At 40.3% G+C, this 13,877-nt stretch overlaps 1 protein-coding gene across 3 annotated transcripts in view; it reads left to right on the top strand.

Annotated features, from left to right (window-relative positions):
* The window catches only part of GABRA4 (gamma-aminobutyric acid type A receptor subunit alpha4), a 1,254,879-nt gene extending 1,243,096 nt beyond the window's left edge, over positions 1 to 11,783 (top strand). For all 3 annotated transcript variants that reach the window (XM_044061404.1, XM_044061403.1, XM_044061405.1), the window contains one exon: positions 10,123 to 11,783. In XM_044061404.1, the coding sequence (XP_043917339.1) occupies positions 10,123 to 10,668 (546 nt within the window). In that variant the 3' untranslated portion in view covers positions 10,669 to 11,783. The remainder of the gene's footprint in view (positions 1 to 10,122) is intronic.
* Positions 11,784 to 13,877: the final 2,094 nt, after the last annotated feature.

Below are 13,877 nucleotides of genomic sequence, written 5' to 3'. Positions count from 1 at the left end.
GGCCCGTTTAAGTTTGAGGACCTAGTCCTCCCTGTAGTTTTTTTCCCGCCGGTTACTAGGCCGTTCTTAGTTAGAGGCTCTAGTTTCTTGTGCGGGGTGTAGTTGGGTCCAGTGTGTGTACGTATTGCTTTGTATCTGTGTGTGTTTTCCTTTATTCAGCATGTCCAAGGATTCTAAGGAACACAGGCCTTCGGGCTTTAAAAAATGAGTTGAATGCAACAATGAAATGTCTTTGACTGATGGGTACTCTGTGTGCGTGTACTGCTTGGGGGCTATTCACCTCCAAGAGTCCTGCTTGTTTTGTCATTCCTTCAGTCCACATGTACTACAGGAGAGGAAGAACAAGCTCATTTTGAAAGGACTGCTTAAACACTCCTTCGAGGAAGACTTGGCTAAGTCTTCCAGTGCCTTATCCTCTCCAGCTAAAAAGGACCAAAAGACTTCTAAGAAGCGCTCTCCGGCTCCGTCTGTTTCTTCGGTGCCGCCAGAGAAATTTGCTAGAAGAGCTTCTCCTTCTTCGGTTCCATTGCCCTCGGTGCCGACAGAAAGTAGTGTGTTGACTAAGTCCGTATCGGCTCCCAGCCTTTCCGAGCCGGTCACGGATATTTTGGTTCGGAGCCGGTCTCCAGTTATTCGACCGGTTTCTCCTTCACGCAAGCCTCCTTCCGTAGGGAGATCCAGATCTCCAACTATATCCTCCAGGTCCTCCAGGACCCTTTCCGATGAGGACGTTATTAGAGTGGTTCAGAAACTGCTTCAGTCATCGTTGTTGGCCAAATTGATTTCGGCCCGACCCAGTCGGTTCCAGAGCCTATGGCCTCTTCATCCTTTGTTGTTCTTCCTCCGAGCCTTTCTCAGCCTTCGGAGCCAGGGTTGTCGGTTCCGTCGGGTGCCGTTAGGTCAGCTCCAGTAGCCTCGCCTGGCCTCTCGGTTCCAGTTTCTGCTCCGACCCCGTCGGCTCCGTCCATGGGGTCGAGGGTCCACGGTTCTCCGGTCAGACCCGAGTGGGAGGGCTCGGATCGATCTTTATCAGTTCCGAGCCTTCCTCTCAGTGCTTCGGCTCGAGTGAGCTTGGTCCTGACATGTGTTTCAGACCTCATCTCCTCGGTGCCGAGGGCTACTACTGTATCCTCTACAGTTAGTCAGCCTTTGGAGCCAGGAAGATCAGCCTTCGAGGTTATGAGGAGCGTGCTGGCCAGGTCATCAGCTGCATCCTATGGCACTGATACTCTGCCCCCTCCGGCACCGGTGTCAGTTTCGGATCACCCTCTATCCCTGGGCAGCGGAGACCCTAAGCCTCAGGATATCTCCATGAGTGGTCCCCAACTTTCTGATGTCTCCCCAGAGTTTTTGCCTGAGGAGCCTGCCAGAAAGAGATTGTGTAAGAGGAAACACCTTGACTCTCACGTCGGACACTGACCTCGAGGAGTCAGAGGGGTCCCCCAAGTCATCTTCTGAAGATATCTCTTTTTTAGATATCCTTGAGATCCTGAAGCAGAGAGGTGGCTGGCCCTCCAAATCCCCTTCTGATGAGGAGTCAGTGTTCCTGAAGGCTTTCGGGTCTCAACCCTCCGCCTCCTGGGTTTCTCCCCTTTCGATGAGCTACTAGATCTTGTCTGTCAAAAGGTGTGGAAAACTCCTGACATGGTGGAACCGATCCCTAGGAGACCCAATAAGTTTTTGTCCGCCCGTACTGACAAGGAATGTCTAACAAAAGGCATTCCAGTAGATGCCATGGTGGTGGCAGCAGCCACCAAGAAGGAACTTGCTGAAACTTCGTCTACCATCCATCCACCTACCAAGGAGTCCCGGGCTATGGACAGGTATGGAAAGCGTGTGTTTACCTCAGCAGCCTTTACACTGGGGTTGCTGAACTACTTGACGCATTTTACAAGGCTCCAGAGAGATCTCCTAAAAGAGCTAGGAGATTCTCTACAGGGTAACATTTCTGATGCCATGGCACAGAAGGTCAATGCACAGATGTCTACCTTAAATTCCCTTACCAACTCCTCTATGAAGCTGATCTCATACTCAGCCGACGGAGCAGGTAGGGCAGCGGGTTCCGGAGTCTCTCTTAGGAGACACTCCTGAATGTGCCAGTCTTTGATCCAGTAATGCCATGGGACCTCAGTTTTGTATTACAGAAGATCACCTCAACTCCCATTTGAGCCCGCAGCTACGTGTAACATTAAATTCTTGTCATGGAAGACAGTATTCTTGGTAGCCATAACTTCAGCTAGGTGGGTCTCTGAACTCCAAGCATTATCAATTAAGCCACCTTATTTGTGTTTCACAAAGATAGGGTCTCCTTAAGAACCAATCCTTCCTTTGTTCCAAAGGTTGCCTCTGTTGTCAATATCAACCAATCCACTGAGTTGCCTGTGCTTTTTCCTGAATTCTCCAACAAGGCAGAATTTAAGTTTCATCAGCTAGATGTTCATAGACAATTGCGTTTCTATTTACATAGGACAGAAGATTTCAGGAAATCAGATCAAATGTTTGTCTCGTTTTTAGACACTAGACTTGGGGTTCCTGTTTCTAAGGTAACCTTGTCTCGCTGGATCTCCGATTGCATCGCATTTATTTATTCTTCCAATGGCAAAGAATTACCCTTTAAAGTGAAGGCTCATTCTAAACGATCTGTGGCTACCTCAACTGCATTTCAGGCTAGGATGTCTATGGATGATATTTGTGCTGCAGCAACATCGGCTTCGACTCATACCTTTATTAGTCACTACACATTTGATCTGGTCCTTAGAGGCAGATCTTCCTTTGGTTCCACAGTGCTCAAGAGTATTTTTCACTGAGCAACACAAGATCAAAGTGCTAGGGACGCTGTCCCACGGGTAAGAATGAAGGCGAGACTGGACTACATAACATCAAGAAGTTATGTACTCCCCATAATGTTCGATGTATGTAGTCCATCTTGCCTTACATTCTTACTAACCCACCCTCCTACCCCTCCTGGAGGACCTGGAGGTATAGTCTCTAGATGTCAGTAGTCCTTTCTGTTGGGGCTGTTCTTCTCAGTGTGTGTGTGTGTCTGTGTGTGTGTGTGTGTGTGTGTGTGTGTGTGTGTGTGTGTGTGTGTGTGTGTGTGTGTGTGTGTGTGTGTGTGTGTGTGTGTGTGTGTGTGTGCGCTTGCAGCAAACAAGATCTGGGGAATAGACCGGTTGCATGATGGGATACCTCTTAGCCATGAGCTAATTGAAGACTTCGAGCTAGAGTATGGCCGAGGTTCGGCTCCGGACCCACGGATAAGAATGTACGGCAAGATGGACTACATGCATCGAACGTTATGGTGAGTACATAACTTCTTGTTTATTTTGTTCTAGTATATGTTTAGATAGTGCATTTGTACTTCTACCATTTTTTATATCATTTAGATGTTCATACATTCTTTCTCTGAACTTTCTACAGGTTTTTCTTATATAAAATGCTGGGCATTGCAGGCATTTTGCAGCATAAACAACACTTTCAGACTGACAAGTGAAATGACCATGTATATTAACCTTATAGTCACCCAGTCTAAAATTTACCCCTGTTTCAATAACATTGGGGCACTGCCTGCACATCCCACATTTAAAGTTTCCAAAGGGCCTATTATTACATTCTTTTCCTACCCTATTATTTTTCATGTAGATTTTTAAAATATCTATCCTTTTTAAACACAATAAATGGCTTAGTGCCTAAGTTTTCGGGTTCCTATTAGATTACCGAAAATGCATTCTATCAAATGCATTTTGTTCGAACTTTAAACAACGAAAAGGCAAAATAGTGAAGCGGCTTTTAAGCGAATTCTTTCTCAGAGAAAGAATTTGCTTGGCTGCTTCCATTACTTTGCCGTTTGCGGCATTGTTGTACGATCTCAAAGATGGTATATTTAAGTAGGGGGGTGTGGGGAGTGAAGCCCTCCCCCCCCCCCCACTTTATGTATTATTTCAATTTTTTTTTCTTTTCTTTTTTTCTTTTTTTGGAACAGCGATTTTTTTCCAAGGGAAAAATAAATCGCTGTTCTGAGCTTTCGAGATTGTAAGCTTTCACTTATATGGGGTCAGTTATTCATCGTTCGCTTTTTTAAGCGTTCAGTAATATAATATAGACCCAGTTTTTCTACAGTCATATAATCCAAATTAAGGATGGACCAGTTTTTATTGACAATTTTTACTACAGTTAAACTGTCTTTATTGAATGTCGTAACAAAGGAGAAGGTCTTTTTCTCTTTCTCTTTTTCTCCTCTATTCGTTGCCCCTTAATCAATAACACCTATTACATGTTCACCGTCCCAAGATGTGGACTGTTGACTTAAGATGGACCTGAAAATCCCACTAGCTGTTTTTGTTTGACCTTCCATATGTACTTTCTGCAGTAGGTGTTCTGGGTAACCCCTTCTCCTAAACAAGTCCATAATAAAATTGGTTTCAGATATAAAGTCATCAAGAGCTTTGATGACCCCGCCCAAATAAAAAAAAGTTCATCCAAAAACCTTGTGTAGTATTTTATATTTTCCACAAATCTACTTTTAAATATATATTCAGTTTCCCAAAAAGGCATAATGTAATTTGCATACATGTGGGCACAAGCAGCCCCCATAGCTGCACCTACCACTTGTTTGAAGCATTGTCCATCAAAGAAAATGTAATTATTGTGAAGAATGACTTCCATGAGGGCAATTGTCAATTTAATCTGATCCTGTGTGTATTTCTTAGTCATAAGAAGCTGTGCTTCAAGCCATTCTAAACCCTCCTTATGGGGTATAACTGAAAATACATTTTTAACATCTATTGTAACAAAAATCATGCCTTCAAAAACTGCTGCTTTGTTTAAATCCTTCAGAAAATCCCACAAATATTTACATACATACTTAAGTTCTTCCACCCCCTCTTTTAAATAAATGTCTACTAACTTTGCCATAAAGTAGGTCTTGGATCTTTTTCCGTCCACTATAGGTCTAAATGGGGGTTGATTCAGGTTCTTATGGATCTTAGGGATCCCAAAGATACTTCCAATCACTGGGTATTCGCTTTTGATGTAATTATATTCATCCAGGTTAATTTGACCCTGAAAAATCATGTCATCCACTCACACACACAGGAGCACAAAACACACACCTACATTCACGGAGGCTCTCAGTAAAAATCTACCCAAACAACTGAGACCTCCAAAGCAGAAATGCAAGCAACCTCCACCCACCAACACAACCCAAATGACACATAGCCCACATACTCAGTGTGCCACTCAACTATAGCCCATAAGGCATAACGTACCCAACACTCTAGTCATAGGTGACTCTATAGTCAGGCACACTGATGTTCCACTCACCAGGCTAAACAAGGAAAAAGTTACTGTCAGCTGCCTGTCGGGTGCCAGGATCTGCCACATAACGCACGCACTCAGGTCACTCCACAACAAGTACAAATATGACTCTGTCATTGTCCATGTTGGTGTGAATGACCTCAGACGTACCTCCCTGGACTACATGAAAGGAGACATGGAGGAGCTCTCCGATCTTGTAGCCCAGGCAGGTATGACCCTAGCCCTGAGTAGCATCCTGCCATCACCCAGAATGATACCACAGTACAAGGACAAAATGATTGAGTTTAACAATTGGCTAAGCGTCTGGTGTCATTCTAAGGGAATCCAGTATCTGTCTGCCTGGGATGACGATCAACAGACCATGATGCTTTGCCAGAGATGGCCTGCACCTGTTGCCCTTGGGATTCTGGATACTGGCAAAGGCTCTTGCCACCCCTATAGTGGCTTTTTTAGGCAAGGTTCAAATGACAAATTCACCACCGTAATAGGTACAAGCAAACAAAATCTGAGGATAATGCTACTCAATGCTAGAAGTCTAAACCTCAAAATGCACTCACTCGAGGCACTCCTTAAAATGGAGAACATTGACATCTGTGCAGTGACAGATACCTGGTTCAAAGCTCCAGAGAGCACCCCTACATTACCAGGCTATAATTCATACCACACCTTTAGGCCACCAAACCTGGATCGAAACACTAAAGGTGGAGGCGTATCCATATTCATTAAGGATATCCACACCTCCAAGCTAGTTGCTCAGCATAATGCATCCAAGATTATCCCAAGTTCAACTAACTCTGGGCAAAACTGCAATGCAGATTGTAGCTTGCTACAGACCCCCCACCATGCCCCAGAATTCCCACTCATCTTTTCTTGATACACTGGAAAATATTAAGGTACAACCCAACACTCTAATAATGGGTGATTTCAACTACCCTACCATTAACTGGGAAAACTACTCGTGTACCAACTCTTTTACTCAATGTTTTCTGGAAATCATCAGTTCCAATGCCTTGGATCAACTTATCCACACCCCCACCAGGGGCAGCAATATCCTAGACCTGGTCATCACCAACATGGGTGACCAGTGTTCCACACCAGAGGTAAGCTCCTCATTGGTCAGATCCGACCACAAGCTAATCACCCTAGACATCCACATCTCACTCTCACCCCCATTAGAAAAACAACCGTAAAACATTTCTCCAAAGCCAACTTCATGTTTCTTAAGACCGAAGTGGCAAACTTCACGACACCCATACAGATACGACTGCTGAATTCTACACAAATGCACATTATAAGCACTTACATGAGTGCATGGATGGTGCTATCCCTAACAGAACCAAGATGCTATCCTCCAAAAAAAGGAAGCCAATCTGGTGGTCTTCTGCCATAAACAAACTCTACAACAGAAGAAAGAAACTGTTGCAAAAAAGAGTAAAATCCCATGATTGGAGGAACTCCCTGGTTAGCCTCAGTAAGAAGCTGAGATCCCTCATAAAATCCTTCAAAACTAGTTATGAAAACAAAATTGCCACTGATTCTAAAAACAACCACAAAGCATTCTATAGCTATGTCAAGAATCTCAATGGCAACACTCAGATCTGCTCTGAGTTGCAGCACAATGACACTAAATATACAGAACCAACTGATATTGCAAAATAAAGCTACAGAATGGACTTAAATCTCATATAAGATGCAGATATGGGAACTGCAATACAAAAAATGTGGTATACCTAGCGAAATGTGACAAATGTCCAAGTTTCTACATTGGAAAGACGGAAAGATGTCTTAAAAGACGTATATATGACCATATTTATAGTATTAAGACTAAAGATAAAACCAATGCTTTATTTCAGCACGTAGACATGAATGGTGATGACCATCATTTTAGTTTCAGTATTCTTGATATAATAGATATAGATCCTAGAGGAGGTGATATTAAAAGTCTATTAGCATATAAAGAAACATGGTGCCAAATATGTTTAGATGCCACCACTCCTCCTGGATTAAATGATTTCATTTCAACTAAATCTTTGTTATTTTTATAAAGTGAAATAATAAGATATCTACATAACGTTTTGAATAAAATACCAGTAGATATTCAGATAGTATTATATAGTTATATTGTTTTATATTTATAAGTAATTATTTATTTATTTTTAGATGGATTTTATGAATTAATTTTTTTAGAGGGAGAAGGAAACAGTTAATGCCTATCTCTTTGTTGTCCTCCTTGTTATTATTTATAGGAACTGTAATGTAATTTAATTCTTATATGAATATACTATTTTTCACATTTTTTACATATATTTTATACATATTTTTACATATTTGTCAGGTTTACAAATATATTAATTGTTATTTAGAATATAATATATACTTTTATTTCTTCTCAGTGTTTTTTAAAAAACATTTGTTTTGCAAAAATGATGTGCTTTTTAAAAAAATCATTTTTTAAAAAAATCATTTGATTAATACATAAATTGCTCAAAATATTTCTAATGACTTTTTAAAAGAATGCTGTAGCACAGAGAAAGTTTACGAACCCTATTGTTTTGGTTTAAGGAATTTTTAATAATTAATGAACACATGTTGTGCAAGGATTGATTTATTTACTTTTTTTATTCATGTTATATAATTTTGTGTTTATGTATCTTTAAGAAGTGGAGAGCGTTTTGGCGCCAGATAAATTATTTAAGCAGCGGAACAACTAAACGCTACAGTTCTAATGAAGACCAGTTACTATGGTTGAAAGCGCTTAACTCTGTTTCATTTATTACATCTTGTTTGTTTCTTTCTGTTTGTCGTATCAGTCCGTGCTTTGTTTTAATAAACTGTGGAATATCAGATTATCTGGCAGTCGTTGGCACTTATTGGTGGTTACCGGAGGCATTTTTGGAGGTACTGTGGAAGTGATTTTTCTATTCTGATTTTACAGTAAGGCAAAAGGAGTGAGATGTATAGTATGTGTAAGTTTGTGCATGCATGCCTGTGTGTGTGTGTGTGTGTGTGTGTGTGTGTGTGTGTGTGTGTGTGTGTGTGTGTGTGTGTGTGTGAATGAGCCGTTTCATTTATCAAACAGTTTAAGAAACATTCACAGTTAACAGGAAGAAAATCCATCTTCATTTCAGGTAATATACCAAAGGATTGTGCACCTAACAGTGTCTTTCTATTGATAACCAAGAAATCAGTAAGTGAACGTCCACTGTTTATTTAGTGTGAGAATAGGTTTTAGAGATTCAGGCAATAAGCTAATTTTTATTATAACTGAAGGTGGGTGTGACGATGTGAGGTATTGTGATCTATGCCAGGGAGAGTGGGGCAGTGCATGTGTGGCATATGCCAGCATGGTTAACTGGAGTTGTGTAAACACTTTTGTGTCATTTGACTATCACACTTACTTGTACGGAAGCTTGTGTTAGAAATCTATCAGCAGTCTTATTATAACTGATTAAATGTTTATCTTTAAACAACAAATTCTGGAAGGGAAGAGAAGATGTTTTTGAATTGTTCTATAATTTTCAAATACTGCAAAGCTCTGATTGTGTACTGTACCAGAGTCAGGTGATCAAATGTGTTGCCATTCCATAACCAGCACTGAGAGGATGGAACTCACACAGCATGTTTTGTTTTGTTTTCTTTGGAACCTGATATAAAAATATATGACAGTTCTCACAGTTCAGTTGTTGTTCAGTTTAGTTTAGTCTGATGCTCATCACCTTATCTTGTGGAAGTAAGCATCTCAGCATCTAATGTTGCCTTGCTGTATTAATTAAGTTAGCTAGGGAATGGTTATTCTTTAGACAGTCAGGAAATACAGTAAGATTGAGTATTCTTTTTTTGCAGCTGTCTGAATCTGTCCAACTGTTATTGTTATTTCTCCTCTGATTAAAACTCTGTTTATTATACTTAGATATTTAATATTCTCATGTTTTCTATGTTGATGCTTTATTATTAAGTAGTTTTATACCTTTTATTGTGGCTTTTTTTAAGAGAATACTTTTAACATTTTGAGAGCAGTTGTGCTTATTTTAGTGACACCGTGGCCACTTTGAAGAGCCTGGCTGCTGTGGTTACACTCTACTGTTTATGTTAATATTGATTTTACTCAGTATAATTGCACACCCTTGTAAGATCCTGAGAGTGGCTGACTGTTGGCAACATAGTTGCCTTATAGTCTAGACAGAAAGGGTACAGTTAGTAAATCTGTATCAGCCTTTCCCAGGAGTGTGTGTGTGAAAATCAAATACCTAGGTGTGGGTCTGTCCGCTACTTGGAACTGGGGACACAGTGCTCCAAAGTGAGTCTTTGGTGTCTGGAGAGACAGAGTCCAGTTCCAGGTCTGGAGCAGGTTCCCTGTGTGCTCTTGTGGGAAAATGCGCTTGATGCAGAGAGTTACATTTAAAATACTGTGTAAATCCATTCCTGTTTTTAGACTGTCTCTGACAGTCAGTGGTGAGGATTGAGGCTCCTTGATTACTGGCTCAGGGTAAAGTGGGAACTTGTATTGTGGTTAAAGGTAGTTTTCAGAATTTCTGGATGGAGAGTGTAATATTGTATACTTGACACAGTTATTATTTTTCACTAATAAAACAGTTTATCAACCTAATATAGCTAAGGCGGGCAATTGTCAAAAATAGCCAGCAGTGTAAAATAAAATCTAAATATTTTACTGGAGTTCTACCATGAATATTACCAAAAAATTAAATTGTATCTCAGTATAAAATTAAATTTTGTTAAATAGCATGACTGTAGTGAAGTCTGTAATACTGTATTCTGAGTATTTGAGCATGTTTTCCTATTTTACAGAAGGTAGATACAAACTCTAACTTAAGGAAGAGAGTGAATTGTGCAGTACAACCAGACAGTCTCAAGGGAATGAAAGTTCAACAAAGGAGTAACAATGATGCGACTACCAAGGCTTCTGTAGCTGGACAGATGCATTCTGCTGTTGCCATACAAAACACTTCCAAGTCAGATGCCAACCCTTTCAGCTCATTCGGCAACAGTAATCAGGAAACATGTACACCTTCTGTCCCACCCTCTATGCCAACCCTGGATAATCAGGATCCTGAACATTCAAAGACTGGTATCACCAATCTACATCATTTGCTTGGTGCTAAACTTCAACACATTCAAGCTGTAAGTAGCAGTTCAGAACAATCGGCAGAGATTTCTTCCACATCTAGTGTACCTCCTGTCAAACCACTGCCTGCCTCCTCAAATTCAGGGACAAGTATAATTGACAAGTATGCACGTATTCTCTTCCCAGCTATATTTGGGGTATTTAATATGCTCTACTGGATAGTCTATCTCTCCAAAAACACTATGGAGAAAAAAATTGATCCTGGGTAAATCACTCTGTTTTGTATGTAGGTTACTGGTATACAAAGTAGCACACTGATAACATTTTTTTTCTCTTTTAAATGTCATTATTTTTTAGATAAAAGTGGATTTTCCCTACTTTTATGTGTGATTATAAACTTGGCTCTCAGTTAATATGTTGAGTAAAACTACCCTAGTACTGGGAGATAGCTATTGGTTCTATTCTTTCTTACTGCTACAGGTGTGTACACTTTCCTGCTGTTGTATTGGAGAACAGTACTAGTAGTCTGTAGAAATTGGTCTATGCCTGCTTGTGCAGTCCTTTTAGTTTAACCTTCAGCTTCCAGCAAGAGATATAATTAATGCAGACAAATATAAAGTAAGAATGTTACTGTTCTGGGTAGTCCTCCATTTCCAGGCATTGGACTAGTGATGTTGTCTTCCATGTTGCTATTTTGACATTTTATTTATTTATTTGTTTGTTTACATACTTATTCAGTTAGTTATTCATTCTTTTGATAACCTTGTGGATCGGCTTGACAAATGACCCCATTCAATCATGGTAGTGCATTTTAGTTAGTACATATTAGATTAAAAATAGTGGAATAGCATTTTATTATGAAATTCCTATTGGATTTGACACAAAGCTAAATGCATTTTAATCTTTGGTCTTTTTGTGCTTCTACTATTGAGAAATGTATTCAGCATTGTAATAAAAAGAAATAATGGAGCATAAGCATCTTATTACTTAGGACAACTTATTTTTATTTGAAACAAAACTGATAAACTTGGAATGTACTAGTGAAAGCAGTAAAGTGTTATTTGTGAGATTATCAGTGTAATTGGTTAATCCATTTCACATGTCAGGAATAAATAACTTTAAATGAGGTATATAGATTCATTGAGATTGACTTCAGATGTGGCCTTGAACAACTGTTTTCAGTTTAGCTTCAAATCAGAACTTTTCCCCAGTACATGTATTATATTTGTTTTTGCAATTGATGAGCTTCTCACATAGAAGCAAGCCACGTGGTTCTGACACTTCTGTTATGAAACTGTATGGCACAAATGCCCAGACCACAAATGCACAATCACAAAAATATTAAAGGTGGATGACACTGAAATAAATAGAAAACTCAAAACAAGTGTTTTTTTTTTTTTGTTTTGTTTTGTTTTTTACATAGGGGCATTTACTGAGAAGCTGGCTTGTGGCTTTGAATGATTACTTTGTATTCTGTTGTTAGTCAGACATATCAACACAAGTTATTGAAAAAGCCACTGATAACAAAGGTAGTTTGGAGTGCTTTGGGTGCTGCCTCCCTGCATTGATTGGTATTTCATGCCTCCCAGTTAAACTTCAGTAAATGTTTCTAAATGCTTAGAATGTGCTCAACTGAATCTCTGTGGTATGTATCAAGTAATGAACTTTACAAGTATGGAGTAATGATCATATTGTGTCCAGAGTGACATCATAAACAGAAGTTGTGCCAAGAGACAGAGAGGGGGAAACAAGAACTTCCAGACTGCATGAGCAAGAAAGGTATAATGATTCAGATATGACTTCTGGATTTCATATGGTATATTTACAGTTATGCATACTGGCCGAATGACAGTAAATTAGAATTAGTACACTAAATTAAAAAATGTTGGCTTACTTAATTACTGTAAAGGTCATGGTAGAATCTATTCTACCCTGTATCAGGGTGCTCGATTGATCTCTGTGATGCCTACCTTCACATAAACATTGCAGAGGAATCAAGGAGATTCATTTGCTTCCAAATGGGAGTCAATCATTATCAGTTCAGAGTCCTGTTATTTGGTCTCACCACAGCACCCAGGGTGTTCAGCAAATGCATGACCACCATTGCAGCTCTTCTACAACTGTTAGGATTCAAGTTCTTCCTGTGCCTGAATGATTGCCTTCTAGCTGCCCATTGATGCAGTCTCTGAATAATGCTAAGAACTACCTTGTGAACCTGTACACCTTTAGAAAACAAATCAGATACCTTCCCAGTCCATCAAGCTCATAGAATACAATTTAGATACCATTCGGTGTATAATCTTACTTCCTCAAGAAAAATTCCAATTCCTGAGGACAACAGTACTTTCTCTTCTTCTGAATTCCACACCTCCAGCAGCTCTAGTCTTGAGTGCACTAGGTCTCATGGCCTCATATATTATAATGTTTCACTTTGTTCGCTTCCATATGAGAATCTTACAATGGCTTTTACAAGCTCAGTGCTGCCAGATTCTTCACCTTCCAAGGCCATCATCATCACAGAATTTTGCAAATCCCATTTGAGATTATGGCTCAGTTTCCCTGATATCCATGGGGAAGCCATTTGTGGCACTAGCCCCAGTAGCTATGGTGACAAAGGATGCATCCTCCCCGGGGAGGGGGGCGGGGGACATTGTGACTGGAGGTTAGTCCAAGGTCAGTGGTCAGACATTGATACTACCTCTCACATAAATGTCCTAGAGGGTGGTCCTCCTTGTGTTGCAGGAATTTCAGGACCAACTTCCCCAAGGTGTGATCTTCCATCCAAACAGACAATATGGCTGTATTCTGGTACATCAACAAACAGGGAGGAATTAGATTGTATCCACTATGTCTGGAATCAGTGAGGATGTGGCAGTAGGTGATGGCTTTGAATCACTTTCTTGTTGCAACACACATCCCTTGGAGTGTCCAGCTGTCTAGCAGACAAGCTCAGTAGGTCTCTCCTCATGAGTGGTCCCTCAGTTCAGCAGTAGCCATCCAGATTTTTTTATCTTTGGGGTTTCTCTTGCTGTGATCTCTTTCACTGTCTCTAGTACACCAAATGCAGCAAGTTCTTCACTTTAATTCCCCTACTGTGAGAGTCACAGATGGATGCTCTGTCTCAGCAGTGGCCACCAGGGCTATTTTACAGATATCTACCTGTACCCTTAATTTCAAAGTTCATTCTGAAAGCAATAAGGTGCAAGGCAACAGTCATCCTCATAGTCCCCTTTTAGCCCAGATAAATCTGGTTCCCTATTCTGAAACCATATCTTCTGAAGTCCACTTGGCTTCTGGATCCCATTCTGAGTCTAGTCACTCATCTCTCTGGGAAGTCTCACCGTGGCATCTTGAATCTAAAGCTAACTGCTTGGTCTCTCCAATTCTGGTGATGGAAGAGGTACTTAAAATATTTACAGTATCCCAGAAAGACTCCAATTGCAAGATCTAGTGAAGTAAATGTGAACATTTTGCTATC

The sequence above is a fragment of the Protopterus annectens genome, chromosome 2.part0 (assembly GCF_019279795.1).
Source record: "Protopterus annectens isolate FY-2018-M chromosome 2.part0, PAN1.0, whole genome shotgun sequence".
NCBI classification, from domain to species: Eukaryota; Metazoa; Chordata; order Ceratodontiformes; family Protopteridae; genus Protopterus; species Protopterus annectens.
This window is presented reverse-complemented; position numbering and strand designations above follow the sequence as displayed.